At 49.6% G+C, this 20,268-nt stretch overlaps 1 protein-coding gene across 2 annotated transcripts in view; it reads right to left on the bottom strand.

Annotated features, from left to right (window-relative positions):
- Window positions 1–20,268, bottom strand: part of PPAT (phosphoribosyl pyrophosphate amidotransferase) — a 444,376-nt gene that overhangs the window by 340,692 nt on the left and 83,416 nt on the right. For both annotated transcript variants that reach the window (XM_069631602.1, XM_069631603.1), the window contains exon 2: window positions 18,736–18,802. In XM_069631602.1, the coding sequence (XP_069487703.1) occupies window positions 18,736–18,802 (67 nt within the window). The remainder of the gene's footprint in view (window positions 1–18,735; window positions 18,803–20,268) is intronic.

Genomic DNA, 20,268 nt, shown 5'->3' with positions numbered 1-20,268 from the left:
GTCTTACTGAGTCTCCTGCGTTTTTATTTGGAAGTGCTCAGCTGCCTTGATGAGCATGTCGTTTTGTAGTGGCTGGTTATCGATAGGCGAATCTGCCACGGGAGGATCCTGGTTGACAGGAGAGTCCATGTTATGCATGGCTAGCTCATCATCCCCCATAGTAAGGATATGCGGCCTCTTGAGTAACTGAGGTCCTCAGTGTCATTATCTGGGTCATGCAGGTCAGGGTCCTGCTGAGATGGAATAGTCAGGGTATCAGGACGAGACCTCTTTGAGGAGGGCTGAGAATCAGTGGCAGATACAGGTGCCAAAGAACTAGAGGCAGGTAGGTGGGGTGGTCTGAAAACCGGAAAGAATCTGGGGTTTTTTCAAACGTTTGCCATAAAGGTTATCCTTCTCATGGCCCCATCAATATCCTCACATGTCCATTGGGCACAGCTAGGAACAGACAGAGTCCAATGGAAGCCCCTGATCCTGAGGAGTGACTAGGACTTGAGGTGAAGGCTAGCCCTTTTTCTTTAGAGCTGTAGACCAGGAATTCTGCACTTATGAATCCTTCCTTTGTGTGGGGACCTTTCCCTATGGGGGGGTCTTAGAAGACTTCTTCTTGGACTCCTCCCCCTTTATTACGCTCTCTGGGACGTGTTACTCCAAATGGGCTAATCCCGCCTCTATAGGTTTTTTTTGTCGTTTTTTGATGAAGAATGTCAAACTTCGGCTGTGGAATAATCCAAAGTCTCGTCTACCGACGTTCAGGAATGGGTTTAGTCACGTCGTCTGTGCTGTCTTTTCGACAGTCGGCCCCGTCATGTGGCAATTGGGACCTCGAGTGCCCAGAGGACAGAGATTCTGTGGACCTCTCCCTAGATGTCGTGCGTGGGCCATTTTTCGATGAACGTGTCGAGTCTCGGCCCTTGGGTGTGTGCTTAGTGTACGGGGCTGTGTGAGCGCTGATGCCACTGGGTATTGTCGCCGTAACAAGGCCGACAGCCTGTCTGTTCGGGGCCTGCGCTTGGGAAAATGAAGTATCCCCATCGCCTTCGGAAAACATGGCGTTGCTGCCGTCACGCTAAGTCCACTCCACGTCCATGGTTGTCTCGGCCTGCATGGCGTGGTGGGCCCAGCACTTGGTTAAACGGTCCTTTAACGTCTTGGGTTTAAAGAGCTTGACCGGTCCCTTCGACATGATCCCGAGGGAGACAAAGGTTGCACACCAGGTCTTGTCGACCCACAGGAACCTTTTGTTGCACTCAGGTTAGAACTTGAAAGGGGTAAAAAGAAGCGGCAGCTAGGCGAGAATAATGTATGAAAAGGGGTAAATACATTCTCAAATGTCCTCCCCTTCTCTCCCTACTGTGTGAGCCGAAGCAGCCCTCCAAGGCCGGACAGATCCGCCGATGGGAGTCTTCGACGGTCGTTTTCTTCACCGCTGTCGGATGTTATCGATAGTTGGTGATGGAAGATATAGTCTCGGGAGGATAGCTCAGCGGCAATGTGCTCGCCTTGGAAGCAAGACGAGACTTCGCATCACAGGTTCGATCCCCGGGTCCGCTCTTAGAAACCTCTGGGTATTAAGTGCATTATAAATAACCTATCATATCAAAGGATAGGAAGAGAAACCATCTCTAATATGTACAAATCAATGGCGTTATGCCGAAAGGAGAACACTGCAAAATAGCGTCCCTCTACAATGGCGGAAAAAAAACAATCTGAGGGACCTCGATGCGTGAAGGACCATGGGTACAGTGGACGTCACACTAAGGATAGTATTACTGGCATGCCCTGTCAACGTCCCTTTTCAAATTTCGAAAACAAACAACTGTAATACTCTGCAGCTTCCACTAGATGTCGGCCTATGCACAGCATGCAATCTAAACAGATTCCACAAGCCTCAGAAATATATACACATAAAAGTAAAAATGTGTGCGTTTGTGGCAGGATTTGTGGTGAAACGTTGGTCCTTGCACAATTCCACACCGTTTCACCAATCTGCACCAAATCTTGCATAGTTGACGGTTAGGACATTACTGGTTATTTGGAAACCCCACTCCTTTCCCAGATGTCAGCACTTTCACACATGAGACGGTTGCCTAAAATCAGCGACACATCAATGTGGTCATAGAAGGACCGGTACCGACACAAGGAATAAAAACTCTAGTTCCATGCCCTAGGATGCACAATTTCCAAGATATATGCACTGCAACCAAGTGCACCATGCCAGGGTGAGGCGACAGGTGGGGGAAGAGGGCACAGAAGGTCCTAGTATGCAGTAGCACACCAACTCTCGTCTCCCGCCAACGTCTGCTCTGGGGTATGTCAGCCAGCGACACGTGCCCATTCTCAGTGCAGTTTACTTCAGGGTGGCAAAGCACATCAAGCAATAAGAGCATTGTAACAGTGACCTACATGATCAGCGTGATGTATGAATACAGAACCCGTTTGGAGAACGGGTACTTCTATTAGTTTAATATAAACCCTGCTTGTTCTGGGTTCACAATTCTGATCTGTGCCAGTCAGTTTGCTAAGATTTTCATGCAAATCTTGGAATCTTCATTCAGGAAGGAAATCTGGTAGTAAGCTCCTCCGTCTATGGGATTCTTCCTGGGTTTCAGTATCAATGTAGTGAAAGATTTCACCATTGCTGCAGTTGTGCCAGAGGCAAAACATGAGTTAAACAGTTTAGTCATCAGGGGAACAGTGTTTTGTTGGAAAACTTTATACCTATTCGTGAACCCAACTGAGCCTGGGGTTTTGTTTTCAGGTAGGCCATTCATTGCTTGTACCACTTCCTGGGCAGTTATTGGGGATTCTAACCCTAGTCTATCTTGGTCTGTGATCTGTGGCAGCCACATTAGATGGAGGTATTGATGTTGAGCCTCATCATCCTGCGGCATACTTTGGTAGACATACCTGTAATAGTCTTCCGTGAGTTGTGAGGTTACCCCGGGTTGTACCTAATACAGGCTATGAAACTGCGCATTTCCAGCCTTTTTAGCGTCGCAGAAAGAAATGTATTTGTTTGGTTACCCCTCGTATAATATAAATGTTTGCGTCGCAGTAGGTCTTGTGCTGATCTAGTGGCATACAAACTTTCTGATTGTTGTCGGGAGTATTTTCAGGTCCCAGGCAGACCAGTTTGATCGTGAACATTTGTGGGTGGTTTCTAGTTCTTTTCATTGGCCTCCCAGGAGTGTCATTGGTGCTTCTCAGTTTCTAATACAGACTGCCAAGAGTTTTAGGAGTTCAAACCGGACCCCTGTTTGCTTGGCGTCCCAAACCATGTCTAGGCTAACATATACCTTTTCGGGTCTTCAAAGTAATGCTGTAGCGTTTTTTTCTATGTGCATGCAAATCAGTTGTTCACTTAGGTCATTCAGCCATCAAGGTTTATACACAGCAGTCATTGCTGCGGCACTAATCATGACCAGCTCCACCAGTGCATGGTCTATTAAGAACCTCTGCCCTCTCGATGCTGACAACGGGAATAAGCGATGAAGAAGCCAGAATCAGATCTATTCTTGGAAAGGTTGTGTGTGTTTAGGAATAGTGAGAATAATCTCCCAATGCAGGGTGAAAAAATCTCCTAGCTCTATCAGGGAAAAGTACATTTGGGACAACTCCACTAAATTGTGTCTGTCCGTGCCTGAAGTAGCCAAGGTTTTATCGAGCGATGGGTCGATTACACCATTGAAGTCCCCACCAAAAATGATGACCCCCTCAACAAAACTATCGAGTGTAAGAGCTTCATTTGGAGCATACATTAGTGTTGTTAATGTTCCCGCCCAACTTCCTTTCACCAAGATATACCAGCCATCAGGGTCTTTAACTGCGTACTCCAGTGAAGTTAGCCACTTTATAAATGAGCCCTGCTAACCTTTTCTCCACTCACCCCATACACACACCACCCCACCCCCCTGCCAGAGGAGGCAAAAAATCCAGAGTGCAATTCCTGGGTGCAAAAGGCTTCTCGTCCATCACTCTCCTTCAGTTGCATTTCCTGGAAAAACATCAATGCTGGGTTCCAATCTCCTAGTTTCCTGCTAATTCACTTCCTTTGGATAGGCGAGTTTAGGCCCTGTACATTCAGGGGTACAACTAGCCCAGTATTTTCCATTTGGTTGCCTAGTTTCAGCAGAATCAACCTCTTTTACCGCATCATTAAATTCATGTGCATCCCGGTCCAGACCATTTATTAAAACTTATTTTTTAAATACAATACATAAATATTAATGATAGCACTGTGAACTGGTTTAAACTATTGTGAACCTCTAGCACGGGTTTCACATTATGGAACAGGCGTATTTCAGAGGTTCTCGTAACCCCACCACCATCAGCTCTCCTCTGGCCCCAACAGCACAAAAAGCAGCCGGGTCATTTGAAAAAATTGGCAGGTTAAGCAACAGCACTATTGCCATGCCCCACGGGTGGACCAGCAGCCAGAGCTGTGTTCATGTTCCACCCCCCACAACGCCCAGTGCTGAGACATGCAAGAATGTTCCTTTATGGTTTAACCCCAGCTTGAATTCTTCTACGCCTCCGTAAAGTCGCAGCTGCCAAGCGATCCAGGCAACGTCCACTCAGTGGGAGTCACAAGATGCCGCACGTGGTCCGCTAGGCTGGTGCAGTTTACTTGCCCTGTAATGCAGAGTATTGTCTCTGCGAGCAGGAGTCCACACCCCCTTACTTCCAGATGTTGGACTCCCCACCCCACAGTTCTCGGTCTTCATCCAGTGTTGTGATCGATTTTGTGGTGCCAGTTTTTCAAACATGATTTTACCCCAGCAGTACTTTATTCCCTTGCCTCTGAGCCACTCCATCACTTGTTGTAGGCCTTTCCCTTTTCAAAGGGTCAGCGGCGAGAGATCCTGGTATTAGTAGATCCGAGCCTCCCTGAATTGAACATGAGGACTCCTCCATGAGATGGCCATCAGCTTCTCCTTCGTTCGGAAGAAATGGACCCAGGTTAGGATATCAGGAATCAAATTCTTACTTCGCTGAAACAAGTTATACGACCTGTGGTTTCTGTCCAGGTGAAGGTCAAAATCTCCTAGCAATGTAGCAAACAGATCCAAAAACAAACAACCCTCTAGCTCCACGTCTAAGATCACGGTTGTGAAGACCCCAAAGGCATACATTACTCATGTGTGACCCGTTTTTGGCATCTTCCAGTCTACAAACTGTTGTAGTACTGTCTCCTGGGCTGTGACCTGGATTTGTTCATCTATGGGGGCTTATTGAGTCTGTAGAAGCAATTTTATATCCCTGGCCAATGCGGTTTTACCTTTGGGTGTATGTTCGCTATCAAAGCGAAGTTTGAGTCTTCCTGATGCAGTGTGCCCTGGGGCCCAATTTCATGGTTTTTGTAGGATGGATTTCTAGGAGGGCTCCAATCCGCGTGGGTCATGGTGAACCCTAGAGGCGGTTCGTCCAGCATTCCCTCTGCTCACCAGCCCTCATTAGTACCCCACCTTTGCTGCACACCTTAGTTTGTATGGCGCGGTCGCCTGCATCAGTGAGGGGCCTCGCACCCGTGTTTATGTGTGGGGGGCGTGAGCAAGAACAGCCTCATGTCTGCGCCTCGTCGAACGAGACTGCTCTGGGTACAGAAACAGGCAGGTGGCCCCCTGGGTCCAATGTGGGAGCCAAACTGGCAGTTCCAGGGCTGGTATGCTGGTTGCTGCACGTCAGCTGGGTTCCAAGATCACAGTCGAGCTTCCACGAGAGTCACTCCCATCGGTCTTCGGGGCCTTCTGCCTCCCCTACCCCTTATTTCAGCGGGAGAGCCCCAGAGTTGCTGAAACAGGGCATTCAAACCCCTGCACTTCTCTTGCTGCTGGGGGTATGCTCAACCAGTGGCGCCACCTACGTTCAAGGGAAATGAAGCCGCGCGTGTATGAATACTTGGAGATACAGAAGAGTTTGACTGCATCAGCCCTCTGCTCGGCCACGTCCCAACACTTGTGCTCTTTCATAGTATTTGTTTCATAAAGGGTATACTATTAGACATTGTGAAGAGTCAAACGGGAGTCACCACGGATCCCCCAGCGGTAACCTTCCATGTGGGCAAGGAACAGCAGCCACTACCTGATCCTGACCCTGGGGGCGGTTATATGAGGGAGGATCACATGTCATGAGACAACTACCGGGGAGAGGTCATGCTTTCACTGGATGAAACATGGCATTTGCCCATGAAATGACCACCTGAGACCCAATACCCTAATGGCCTATTGACATGCATGTGTCCAGACCCCCTACTTATGGAAAATAGAGAAAACCTTTCCCAACACCACTTAGACAAAACTCCCATCAGGGTACACGCACCGATTGGTCTTTGAGCCAAATCGTGGAAAGCCTGTCACAATGAGAGTCTGCCCCCAAACTGATTCTTCACCAAAAACAAAATAAACACTGCAAGAGGATGTAATTTGCTGGAAGGCTGCAGTCAGAAAGTCGATCTGCCCCAAGTTTGGGCAGAAGAGTGCACATCCAGTTAGAAAAAAAAAAAATAAAAGCCATCCCTTCACAATGAACAATCTTTCCTCCAAAGCCATCTGGTAAATTCTGCTAAAAACTCCTGGGCAATATGCTCACCCCTTTAACCTCAGTGAAGGCCCAAAACGAAAGGCCCAATATTATGATGTAGAGGATGAGGGGGATAATGATGGCGCGGGGGGAGGTTTGAGGGGGTTTCTAGGAGCTCCACGCAATAACCTCCTGCTACTGTTCATTACAACCACTTATCTGTGGTTATGCCCTCCCATGCGTGGGTGAAGTTTGAAATCAGTCCCCCTACTGGGGAGTCATGGGAGGGGACCTGTAGCGGGGAGTCATTGTTTGCGATGCATTCCTCCACCTCTGCCAGTGGAGGGTCTCCCCCGGCTGCGAACTCTGCGCTGGCCTCTAGGATAACCTATCGACGCTTGACCCTGGTTGTAATTTCAAGATGTATTCTGGTTTTGTCCATAACCGGAGCCTATGATTTTGGCCGTGAAAATGGTTTTGTCCATAACCGGAGCCTATGATTTTGGCCGTGAAAATGGCATAAATTGTTTCCCCCCTGCTTTGTCTGGTCTATTTATTAGTAAGTTGGCCAAAGGACTCAAGTGTTTCATACTCGTCCTTGGCTGACTTCAGAGCATCCTCCACTGCTTTGCCAAATAAAACATTAGGTTCTATTGGCATATTGAGCAAGGTTTCCTGAGGCTAGTTTAAAACCGGACTGTCGAAGCCAAGCATTGCGCTTGAGGATAGTGCCCTCTGCGATAACGCGTCCGGCATTATCCGCAGCATCAAGGTTGTTTTTAAGCAGGCTGCTGGCAGTGGCCCTGCCTTCGGCTGCGACAAGGGCAAGTTTAGATTTCAGAGGTTCAGGAAAGTCAGCTAGGGCAGTAACCTAGTCCCATTTAATACAGTCGTAGCTTGCCAACAGTGTGGAATTGTTGGCGATTCTTGCACGGAAAGCTGCGGAAGTAGCCACTTTCCTACCCATGTTGTAGAGCTTCCTGCTCTGTCTGGTAGAGCTTCGGAGGCGGCCAAGGGTGTACCAGCTCTCTTTCGGGTAGCTGTGACCACCAGTGAATATGGCCTAAACTGTCCTCTTATATACAAGGGATAAGACGGGACTGGACGGAATAGATTTGCTATTCTTGGGTTAACTGCCCTTGTTTGATTGGTTGTTTCAAGGTGAAGGTTGGATCCTTCTTTGAATGGACTTTAAAAATGGGTATAAACTGGGTGGCAGCTTTCTTGTCCCACAGGATGTTCGACAAAATCCTTGTACTGCTGAGTCTCTATGACGAAGTGCTCAGCTGCTTTGACCAAAATGTCATTAAACAGGGGTCGATTATCCACTGGGGAATCAGGTAATGGGGAATCCTGTCGAACTGGAGTCCATGGCATAGACCTACACCTCGTTGTCATTATTAGCCCCCTCATCCTCTATATACAGACAGAAGAATATCAAGAGGATGATCAGTACTGTGGTGGAAAGATCTGCAGGGTGCAAGATTTTTCTGGCAGGAGACATACATAAGGATCAGAAGAGAGGAGATATCTTTCCTGATGGCTGGGATGATTGACGGGGCTGAGAAGTGGAAGCCTGATCAGTGGGGGTGTATTTTGTAAGCTCCCAAAGGCTTGAGGGTGCTCTTCAAAGAAGTGAGCAAAGAAAGTAATTCTGGACATTGTTCTATGTCCTCAGCTGACCATTTGGCTGAGCTGGGGATAATGCCAGGGTAAGGAACAGCAGGTGTAGGCCGGCCCTTATGTAGGGCTTCACTTAAAGGGCCCTCCCTATCCTCCTGTAGGGTTTCACCAATCTCCTGTACAGTGTCTCTGGCACAGGTAGGCCCTTTCACTAAGAGGTTTGTCCTTAAGGGACTGCTCATTGTCCTTGTGGGACTTATCCTTGTCCTTTTGCTTATCTCTATGATCATAGCTCTTAGAGGACGATTTCTTTGAACTAGAAGTTGTTTTCGACGGCAGGTCGAATTCGAAAGCCGGGAGGCTCTAGGCATGTTGAAACTTGTCCACCATCTGCACAATGTGATGAGCCCTCACCTTGGGAGGCAGGCACTTCCCCAAGGACGTGTCCAACAAAGCCCGATGTACTGGAGCTGTTGGGAAGGTGTCAGATGCGACTTCTTAAAATTGAGAGAGAAGCCCAGCCAGTGGATGGAGCGGCAGGTGAGACAGAGGTGATCCAATGCTTGCACGGGAGAACAAGCATAGATCAGCCAATTGTCCAGGTAGGGGTAGACGTGAATCCCCCCCGCCACCCTCTCGCCTGAGATATGCTGCCACCACCACCACCATTAGCTTGGTGGAGACCCTCGGGGCAGAGGTCAATCCAAATGGCAGGACCCGAAACTGAAAGTGCGAGTCGCCACCCGCAAACCTCAGGTACTTTCTGTGCTTGGGATGAATCGGCACATGAAAGTAAGCATCCTGTAAGTCAGAGACACCAACCAATCCTGAAGTTGAAGGAACTGGAGGACTTGAGAAAGAGTGACCATCTTGAACTTGTCCTTCATGAGACTATTTTTTGCAACCAACGCAAGTCCAGGATGGGTCTCAATCCCCAGTCTTTCTTTGGAATAAAAAAATAAGGGGAATACCATCCCTTTTTCCTCTCCGCTACAGGCACCAGTTCAAGAGCACCTTTCTCTAGCAGGGTCAAGATTTCCTGCACAAGGAGCAGACCCAGAAGCTTCAAAGGGAGATTCCCCAGTGGATTGTCATGAGGCCGCTTTAGGAAGGGAAGGCAGTAGCCGTGGGCAATTGTATCCGGCCACCCACACATCTGAAGTAATGGCTCACCACTCTTTGAGATGCTGAGACAGTCTGCCCCCAACCGGCGAACCATGGGACATAGCCTCATGACTGTTTTGGAGCGGCTGCGGCAGCGCCTTAAGGCAAAGAGGCAGCTACCTGAGCGGCTTTGGCACCTAGTTCCCAGACCACCGCAGGTACTTTTACGCTGACCCTTTTGACTGGCGGCCCCTCTGTTCTACCAAAGGAGGAGTGGTAAAGAAAAGAACCCCACCCCCCCCCTCCACTGCTGTCCCCTAGGACGAAAAGTCGGAGGTTGACGCACAGCTGTGCTCAAAGATTTAGCAGCAGCTTTTGAGGTCTGCAACCTCTCAAATCTCTAGTCAGCCTTCCTGCCAAACAAATGCGCCATCAAAGGGCATGTTCAAAAGACGGCTTTGCACATCCGGAGCAAAACCAGACTTCCGCAACCACGCAAATCTGCGTATAATGGTGCTCGCAGCCAAGGACCGGCTAACACTGTCGGCGTGTCCAAACCCGACTAAGGGATTCGCACATGGCATCCTTGCCATCTTGCACAAGAGCAAGGAACCCATCCCTTGCTTCCACTTCGGGAATATGCCCAGCCACTAGAGAAATACAATTCAACAGACTCTGAAAACCTTGCCACGGCACAAGTGGAGTTGGCAGACTTCAACGCCATACTCCCCGCAGAAAACACCTTGCGTGCCCAACCGTTGAAGTGTTGGTTGTCCCTATCAGGAGCCATAGCCGCCTGAACCACCAAACTCTCAGGAGTGGGGTGAGACGAAAGGTAGCTGGGGTCGCTACCGGAAGGGCAGTATTTTTTGGTTAATGATTTGTTCACAGCCGGAAGAGATTCCAGTGATTGCCAAGCAGTCGCCACGCTTTGCTGTAATGTCAGATGAAAAGGTAAAACAGGGTTAGAGGACAGACCTTGAGCTAAAATGTCAGTTAGATCATCTTCAGGAGGATTGGACCAGCCCAGATACTCTGCGACCCTAGCCATGAACCTCCTGTAGGACGAATCAGCATGAGCCCCAGGCTCAGGCCTGCCAAATTCCACTTCCGGAGAAGTGGGCAAACTGCTGGCATCATGAAGAGTTTGCCTCAACTCGTCCAACTGACTCTCTCCGGAAAAGACAGGAGCCACATCAGGCTCAACAGGGTCCTTATCAAAGTCTGACCTTTCCTCCTCCTCATATATGTTAGCCAGTGGGAGGGAAAAGCCCTGCCTCGGGACAGAAGAGGGTCTGCAGTCCACCACAGGCGTCACAGACTTATAAGGAGCCTTCCTTAGAGGATCCACAGTATCAGGGATCACCAACAGTAAATTTCGGGAAAAATGCCCCAAAGGCATTGAGGGCGCCGATGGCTTTGGCATCTACAACAGCGCTGAGGGCTGGAACGAAGGCAAAGCTTAGACATTGGTATCCAATGGACACGGCACCGACAGTCGACGCCGACCTTGAGCCCTTACCCAGTTTCTGCGGTCTCGCTGGAGACGAGGACCGAGACCTGGAAGCACATCTCTTGCTACTAGCTTGAGCCTTGTCCGAATGGGACCCTGAAGGCTCTCGTTGAGCGTCGCGTCTAGGACCCGAGCCCGAAGGCGTGCGAGCCACGGTACAAGACCGTTCATTGCCTGCTTCATCAGAAGGCGCGGACGGAACTGCACCCTGCGATTGAAAATTCGCTAACATCTGCTCTCGAAAGGCAGCTCATTCCTCCATAGTCGAGGACTTTGTCGGGCAAGCCACTTGCCTCGCGGCTGCATCCTCTGGAGGAGGAGAGGGAAGGCGACCGGTGACGGCGCTTCCTAGATTGCCGAGACGAGGAGGGCGAATGGCGGGAACCACTCCAGGACCGAGAACCCCGGGACTCCTCCCAATGCGGAGAGTCACCCCTCGAATCGTCTGCAGACATCACCTTGGACTTCGATTTACGGGACTTACTGGGTTTAGAACCCCTACCTAACTGAAGCTTCCCCTTACGCTCCCGCAAGACCTTAGGAGTCAGCGACTGGCATTTGGAACAGTCGTCGGTGTTGTGACTCTCACCCAAGCACCACAAACAAATGAGATGAGGGTCGGTAATCGACATTTTTGACTTGCAGTCCCAGCAAGTCTTGAAGCGAGACCGTGGAGTCGGAGGGGTTGAAGAAGACATATTCACGAGGAATACATGAGGCGCGCCGAGTCTCTGAAGCAAACATGGTTGCTGAAAAAACAGAACTGATGCAACGGGCTCCGTGCGTCCTATTTATAACCTCCCTCGACTGAGGCCTTGGAAGGACATCGACCTGATGCCATCGACGTAAGGCGCCCTGTGCCGAAAAAGGTTTTCGAAGTACACAGCTGTGGACATTACATGTCAAAGATGTGGAATACGTTGGAGGACACAATCCATTCGAAACATATATACGCAGAAAAGCAAGGTAGACTAGTCATATACAAGCTTGCTGCAGTAGAAAAGAGAACATGGATAAAGCGTCCATCTTGAAAAGATGGACGGCCACTCTGAAAAAGAGTGCGCAAAAAGCTTGAAGGAGACAAACAAGGGCTGCAGAGCTGACAGACGCTGGAAATACAAAGTTGTGCATGAACAAAGGATAGCTGTTGGCCGAGGATGCCACATCAACTAGCAATTGCAGGGTACAAAGGGAGACAAGGATGGAAATGTACGCAAGATATTTCTCTTACGTTAAGTGAGCGAACATTTGTGAAAGCACATGTGAGACAGAACAACCAAGTCTCCAGAGGCTGAAGAGGGTAAGGACACCCAGGATAACTGAATCAAATAGTACTAAAAAGAAATGTGAAATTGACAATCATGCATCTTCACACGTGGTGCAAGGCCAGAAAATAAGGCCTATTCATAAGCTCCAGATGAAGATAACGATTTTCCAGAGAAGAGAACATCCAGCAGGGTCAAGTACAAAGAAGAGGCCTTGGCTGAAGGCTTGGCTAATGAGAGATGGTAGACTAATTGGGCAAGTGGGCAGTAGTCTATTCTCTTCACCTTTGTTTCGTTTTGCTTACGTGCTGCCAACGAGCCGATTGTCTAAGATTGGGATAGAATGCCAACCAATCGTAAGGGCCTATGCAATGGTGAGCATACAATGTTGCAGGGGCCAATCTGTTCCCGTTATGTTGCTATAAATATGCGTTATACGTAGTTATAGGAAGTTCAAGGTATGCCTGCCAGGAGAGGAGCACCAACGCTTCTAGAAATTATAAGTAGAGATGTTCCCCCAACCAATCCCTACGTCGATGTCAACCTACATGGCAAATAATAAAACCTGAGGTATAAAGCCTTTGTGTAACCGAAATGTTCTAGAATGTGTGTGGGCTACGATTTGTTGTTCGCCAGGTTTCAATACTTTATTGAACTACTAATAAAGTAGTATTTTGCCATATTCTAGTGTCTGTCTTTTTGGGTACGAGATCATTTATTATGGCAATTCCATTCTGCGCATCAGAATTCCCAAAGGTGCTACTGCACACGTGCTCTGCGTGCTGAGGATCCGAGGTATTCTACCAAGATGAAACCGTAGATTCCAACACCAGTGCGGACAGAATCTTGCTTGTGCTCCCCAGTTTACACCATTTCCTTCCTGTGCAGAAGCTTGTGGGATGACATGCTCTAGCCACACCCACAGGCCTTCTTAACCAATGAAGGGTTTCACAATGTTTGGCTGCTGCAGCTGCTTTATGCACCAGTCAGACCCTATGTCCCTGAATGTTCCTCAACCATGAGTCTTACTCTTCCTCGTCCTAGTACTTACCTTTGAGTATGCTCTGTGCTCACAGGAACTCCTTTTTCAAGCGGACCACTTCTGGCCCCTCACCGTACTGTGACTAGGACGAGTAGGACGTGGAGTAATGAAAATTACCAGAAAATATTCAGAGCATTAGCTCCACGTCCCTCTTCCTCGTCCCAGTACTTAACTTTGAGTTGTACCAATGCAGAAAAAAGGAAGGATGCCCATGCCCACCAAAAAGATAGACACCAAGGGTAATACGAAACCAACCCAACACCAATTTATTCAAGTTACACAAGAAAGGAGGCAGGCAAACCAAGACCTCTGCCACCACCTCAACCAGACACAGCCTCAAGAGACCGGGGAACCTCCACGTTGCTGATAAGGTCTAATGAAGGTGGTAGGAGTAGCCCAGGTGGCAGCCCGGCAAATGTCCAGCAAAGGCAACCCCTACACGCTAGCCCAGGAGGCGGCCACCCCTGTAGTGGACCAACCCCGTATGCGCCCCACATGGCAGAGGCCTGCAGAATCAAAGACATAATTCCCTGGCTGATAGGAGTGGGAGTCCGGCTGCCACAGACCCACCCCCCTGAGGCAGACACAAGAGGGCCCGGATTTCCCCCAAACGCAAGCTGAAGTAACCACAATCAAAAAAGGTAGTCTTCAGCATCAACCATGTCCGCTCCACACCTTCCAGGGTCCCAAAGGGCGGCCTCTGCAACAGTCATGACCAAAGGAAGGTCTCAACGGGGATCCCCAACCGGGCGCAAAGGAGAATCCGATACCCCTTGCAACAGTCACAAGACCAGAGGGCCCCCCACCCCCACTGCTGGAGGGAGGGACCAGAAACACCTGAATGACCGCTCACTGAGAAGAGAGGAGACCGCCAGCCACGTCCCAGCTCCGCATGGAGGAATTGGAAAATGCCCGGCAGACCACAGACCAGCACCAAAACACCCCTTTGGTTAAAACCAAGCCAGAAAATTAGCACAATGATGGTCGGAAGACCAACGCACCCTCTTGACCGTACCAGCCACAGTGGCCGAAACACCAAACGCCTGCAGACCCCTCCTCAGTTTCCAGACCCTCCTCCCCAACAGATGTGATAGGAAAAGGGTGGCCCCACCACCCTGCCCCCCACAACAGAGACAGCTACCCCGGCAACACCCATGGAGGAGCCAACTGCATCACCAGAAGACTCAGGAACCACCGCCTCGGAAGCCATAAAAGGACCACCAGGACAACCGCCACCCTCAAACACCCTGATCCTGCTATCTTCCTCAGAATCAGGGAGACTAGAGAAAATGCATAAAGAGGCGCCAGCGGCCAGGATAAGCAAAGAGCGTCCACCCCACCAGGCCCCTGGGGAGGGGGTTTGGGAGTCCGTGAACAAAACCGGGGAAGCCGAGCGTTGCAGGGGGAAGCAAAGGGGTCCAACCAGGGATGTCCGAACCGCTGATACACCTCCAGAAAAACCTCAGGGTATTTGGACATCTCCCCCTGAGACTGGAAACACCCAGCCGAGCCGGTCTGCAGTCACACTGTCCGCCCCCGGATACGGACTGTCCGCAAGGAGACCAGGTGAGCCTCGGCCCAGGCCCTGATGGACAACACCAGATCCTCCAGGGTGCAGGACCCCCGTACCTTTGATGGTGATCAGCCAGAGCAGTGGTATTGTCTGTCCGAACTAGAATATCCCCCCCACCCCAAAATCGATTAGCTTTCAGAACAATAGCCAACTCGTTCCAATAGGAGGATATCCCCTTGTCCCATCAGGCGAGGTGGTCTTTTCAGGACAAGTCCTGGAGACTTGGCCACGCTACCCCTCCCACCTCAGCCCAGGCCGCTGGCATCAGTGTTAAGAATGATTGGCAAGGGCGGGGACAAGGGCACACCCCTCCGGAGATGGGACCGGGCCAACCACCAGCAAAGAGACGCCCAGAGGGGAGAGGTGACCGGGATCAAAGAGTTGTACAGACGGGACGCCACTGTCAATGGGACAGCAGGTGATGCACCAACAGACTTCAAATGCAGACACAGTACCACAAAGACACAGGAAGCCAGGTGACCCTGACAACACAAATGTTCCCTGGCCGTAGCCCATTCCCTGCGTAAGTGATCCTTCAAGAGTGACTGGAGCCGGGAGGCCCTGTCCAGCGGGAGCGGAACCATCCTCTCCGGTGTGCAGAACTGGGCACTGATGAAGTGTAGAGTCTGAGGGGAGGACAAGTGCGACTTCGAAAGATTGAGCAAAAGAAAAAACACCAGACCAGGGCCCAGCAAACAAGTCAAAGATGTGCCACCACCCGGAGCCGGTCCCGGCATGGATCAACCAATCGTCCAAGTAGAGGTACGCCTGAATCCCTGCCAGGTGCAAAGACGCCACCAGGGGAGCCAACAACTTCGTGAAGACCCACAGATGAATTTGAGACCAAAGGCCAGAACCTGGCATTTAAAATGATCCTGCCCCACAGCAAACCGCATGAAGCGCTTTTGACTCGGAAGATCGGGACATGGTAAAATGCGTCCTGCAGGCCAAAAGGAACCAACTAATCCCCCTGCAACCAACTAATCCCCCTGCAACATCGCCAGGATGACCGACTGCAGGGTCTCCATCTTGAACTGCTGCGTCCAAACAGGCATTTGGGCTCTTCAGGTTGATGAGGTGAAAGTAGAGTCCCTGGCCCCCTGGCTTGGGGACCAGAAACACCCGGGAATAGAAACTCATCCCCCTCTGGCCGGCGGCACCTGGACAATGGCTCCCGTTTTTGAAGATCCTGGAGGGCAGTGCACAAGGCCACACGGCAACAGACATCCCTGTGCAGAGGAGTCACCAGGAGACAGGACTCCGGGAGGAGGCAAAACAAAGTCCAGCCAGTACCCCAGGCGAACCGTGGAACGAGTCCCAGGCTTCGGACGCCAAGAGGTCCCAGATAGAAGAAAAGTGAGACAAACACCCCTCCCCACTTCCAGTCGAATTTGAGTGTTAGGACTTCTGAGGCTAAGGAAGGGACCTGGGATGACAAATGACCCCGGAAAACCCTGTTTCTTACGATCAGTCTGGGGACGAGGGACATACGACTTACAAAAACTCCCTGCAGTTGCAGGCACAACCTTCTTCCTCTATTTGACTGCATGCTTATCCGCCTTAAAGAGCTGGTGAAACTTAGACTCCAGAGCACGACCAAACACCCTCCAGCCCTCAAAGGGAAGCATCAACGCAACAGGCTCCTGGAATCCTTCTGCCTTCCAATCCCGAAGAAACAAATGCCGCCAGCCAGAGATGATGGCGCCTATGGCCATAGCCGTCCCACACACCCCATCATACAGAAGGTCCAAAATGAACTCGGCCTGCTTCTGCATGTCTGACGGGAATGGAAACAATCTGTGCAATCATCCAGAGAATGCCAAGGTTTCCGAAAGCCAGCCAACATGGTGTCAGCAGCACAAGAGCCATAGACATTGGACCGCAAGGCCAGACGGGACCCCACGTAGGATTTATTGAGAGCAGAATCCACCTTCCTGTCCGCTGCATCCCCGACAGCCGCTTCTTCAACAGACATGGAGGAACGGCCCACCAGGCTAGTCAGAATGCCATCCATCTCCACTGTGGCTGGCAGTCAGGAGTCCTCACTACTGAGGGGGTACAATTTAGCTATAAACCGGCACATGGAGATATGACCCAACCAAGCTAACACCAAGCAGGATCCTATCCTGAATATCTGAAATCAAAGGAAGAATGATTATACTGGCGAATAGAAGGCTCAGAAGCCTAGCCCACCACTGACGGCTCCTGAAGCCCAATGGACACGAAGATCTGGTCCATCACCAGCTGTACCACGTCCCAGTTTAATTCTTTTAAGTGGTCTCCAGCCTTCAGAAGAAAGGGAGGGCCCAGCCGCATCAGAGGAAGAAGTGCTATACAAGGAAGATACAGGGACAGGCTTAGATCCTTCATGCCCAGCAGCAAGACTGGCCAGGAATTCTTTAAATGGCACCTTAAAGTCCTTTCTGGAAAGCCCATGAGCAGGGGCAGTCACCTTCCTCTTCTTAACTACCCTGGAGGAAGAAGCCAAATACTCAAGCTTTCATTTAGCAGCGTGCGTTCCCATAGTGAAATCAGGCAGAGCCACCAGAACACCTCCACAGCGACCTGACCGCTATTTAAAAGATAGAGCCTGGGAAAATCCCTGGTCGGCGTCCCCATGGCTTAGCAGCCAGGTAGCATTGTGTCGAAGCATACCAAAAAGACCAAGCACACCTCCACCCTCCGAAGGGAAGAGCTGCATTGCCAGGGTGGCGAAAAAGGCACATGCATCGCTGAGCTGCCAGCCAAGAGGGCCACCAATCCAGGGCATTCAGCCCACTCAGAGGAGCTGACTGGGGAGATCCTTATCCTCAGCAGGTGCCTCCCTCTGGAATAGCCTCTCTGCTTCTTCAGACCTTCTACTTCTACTCTTCCTTCTCTCCCTCCCTCTACTCTGCTAACCTAGCTCTTTCCACCTCTTCCTTACAACTTGCAGACTGTGTACCTCAGAGTCTCGCAGGTCAGGGGCACCCCCGCCAGTTCTCTCTCGCACTTGCCTCAAGGCCCTCTGCACCCCACCCTCACTGCACTGAGAAATAACCCAAGAAAGTGGTTCTCTCAGCATTTACCCAAGTCTCCACAGACTACGTGCACACTTGGACTTCCTCCACCGTGTGACAGTCTGTGCACTTGCACAATCCAAATGCACCGTGCCTGAAGATAGTCTGTTCTTCCTTGTCTTCACCCCTTAATTGTACTTGGTCAAACTGCAGAATCGTCGTCAGGCCTATTTGCTGCATCTCAACTGTTAAATGTATTATAGGCACTTTCTCTGCCTGTGCAGACTATTATCGTCACAGAATTTCAAGGGCTCTGAGCGACTGTTCCCTCACCCCCCACCCCCCATGTTCCCACCCTCATTGACCGCTTTGAAACACTTGCCTTTGTATAGGTGCTTCATAAACAAACATTACCATACCCCAGCGGGTAACCACATGCCTCTGAACAGGAACTGCAAGGCAGCAGGAGGCGCAGCAGCGAACGGAGGGCAAGACAGAAGCCCTGCAACGCCGCCCAGGCCCCTGACCACACCCACCAGAGTCCCAGGGCAAGGCACAAAATGTGGGACCACGTCCGGAGGCCAATGGGCATACCTTGCTTGCCTGAGGACACTAGACACCATCTGCTGGACCGGCGGACATTTTAACACCTGAGCAGCCTCCACTCCCCGCCGTGGAGCCACAGTGAAGGGGCTCACAGCCGTTGCCCCAGACATGCCCTGCACGGAAATTATCCATCGGTTCCGGCAGGAATAAAAGAACTACAGTGTGTTGGTGTGTGGGAGGTTACACCTCCTGGAAGGGTAGGGGCCAGAGTAGGTCTGCTTCAAAAAAAATAAAATAAAAAAAATAAAAGCACAGCGTGTACGCAAAGTTAAGTACTCGGAAGAGGGACGTGGAGGTAATGCTCTGTGGCAGGCATTGATCCATATTTAACGGTCATGCCTTCTGAAGGTTTTAAATACAGGGCCCATCACTTGTGTAGTAAATCATTACAGTCAAATACTTAGCGTTTCAAAGCGCTTGTACCACAATTTTGGCACACTACAAAACTTTAATAAAAATACAAATAGGCGGAAATTTAGAATATTTACCTTGTGCATTTTAAACGTTGGCGTCGTCTCTCCATCACTACTCACCATGCCAGCACTCTCCTGGCCCCTAATAAAAATATGCAACATGATGAGGAGACGTAAATTACAGAATACATATTATTTATAGGCTTTTTTTATAGGCCACTATAGAAAGAGCAAAAACAATGCATTTCTATGATTGGACAACACGTTGTCTGAAAGTTCACACAAGTAAAAAAAAGGACCTGAAGGTACATGAATGGTAACATACAGGGCATATTCCACAGAAACTAGAAAGCCCTGAAAGACAAAAAGGTTGGTAATTTTATAGAGCAGACGTGAAGTGCAGCGTAAGGGTGGGAAAGGGCAAAGAGGTGGGAAAAGGCAGGGGAAGGGAGAATGCAAATGCATATCCTACATTTCATTACATTACATTTTATAGCATGGTACAGCTTTGTATTGTATAGAACATTACTGTATTGAATCGCATGCACTGCATTTCATGGCCTCTACTGCATCATTGTATTACCTCCCTTTAACTGGTTTCAGGGCAATGTGAGAATGAAATGAGCAATGGAAAGTTTAAGGAAGTGAGACACAATTGGTATGCAAGTGAAAACACTAAATAATGGAGTGAAAAGCATGCGTTACGTAGGAGTTAAAATCTGAAATAAAAGTAGTGGAAGACAAGAGAACAACTGTAGAGTGTGACAGACCAGACAATCGGGTGAAATGATGAGAAGAACGTAAGACGACAAGACAAAGGAAGGGAAGAAATTAGTACTGTGAGAAAAGGCATGGTGCTCAGCTGTAGACAACGACAGGTTTTGAAAACCTTTAACAGAAAATGGGGTTTGAAGAATGCCGAACTTCTACTATTTCTAAATGGGAGTAGTTGCGACCATTAAAATAAAGAACAAAGAATAGTCCAAAAGTCTGTCAAAAGTAAAGAATCTGTCTGTGGCAAACCTATGCTTGCCCTCACATTCTAACTTAATGTGTAGGGTATTGCATAAAGTATGTAAGTGTCTCACATGGTCATGGAGTTTCTTCAACTCCCTTCCCCAAGTAGAAGCCACTCGGGATCCCCAAAAGTTCCACTCATTCCAAACAGTTTACAAAAAGGCAGTTCAATAGTTTTCTTAGTCGCACAGTTCATGTACTTCTCTCAGGCTTCCCTTGCCGGATTCAATGCTCTCTAGTATAACACCGTTTACTTTAACAATGTCCCTGGCTGGATCTTTCCAGCTTTCCTCACCGGAGCTTAGACAAGTCTTTACTCGTTACTTTCAACTCTTTAGTATTTCACATTGCAAAATGTAATCATATTGATACACAGGGCTCCCTTCCCCAATCTTCCTGCTTTCCTCATGCGGTTTATGTGAAGACTTTCGAAAAGGCACAGCGTTACTTATTCCCATGCCCGACCACTCCACCACCGTTGAATTCTGTTCATCTTATCCCATATACTCTTAGTCTTTCCACAAGCGTGCCTTCTAGCACCACAACAAGTTTTACTTGCATGTCAATTCATTTCATCACTCAGTTCCGTTT

The sequence above is a fragment of the Ambystoma mexicanum genome, chromosome 6q (assembly GCF_040938575.1).
Source record: "Ambystoma mexicanum isolate Mex_15411 chromosome 6q, UKY_AmexF1_1, whole genome shotgun sequence".
Classification (NCBI taxonomy): Eukaryota; Metazoa; Chordata; class Amphibia; order Caudata; family Ambystomatidae; genus Ambystoma; species Ambystoma mexicanum.
The sequence above is the reverse complement of the archived record's forward strand: the minus strand, read 5'-3'. Positions and strand labels throughout refer to the sequence as shown.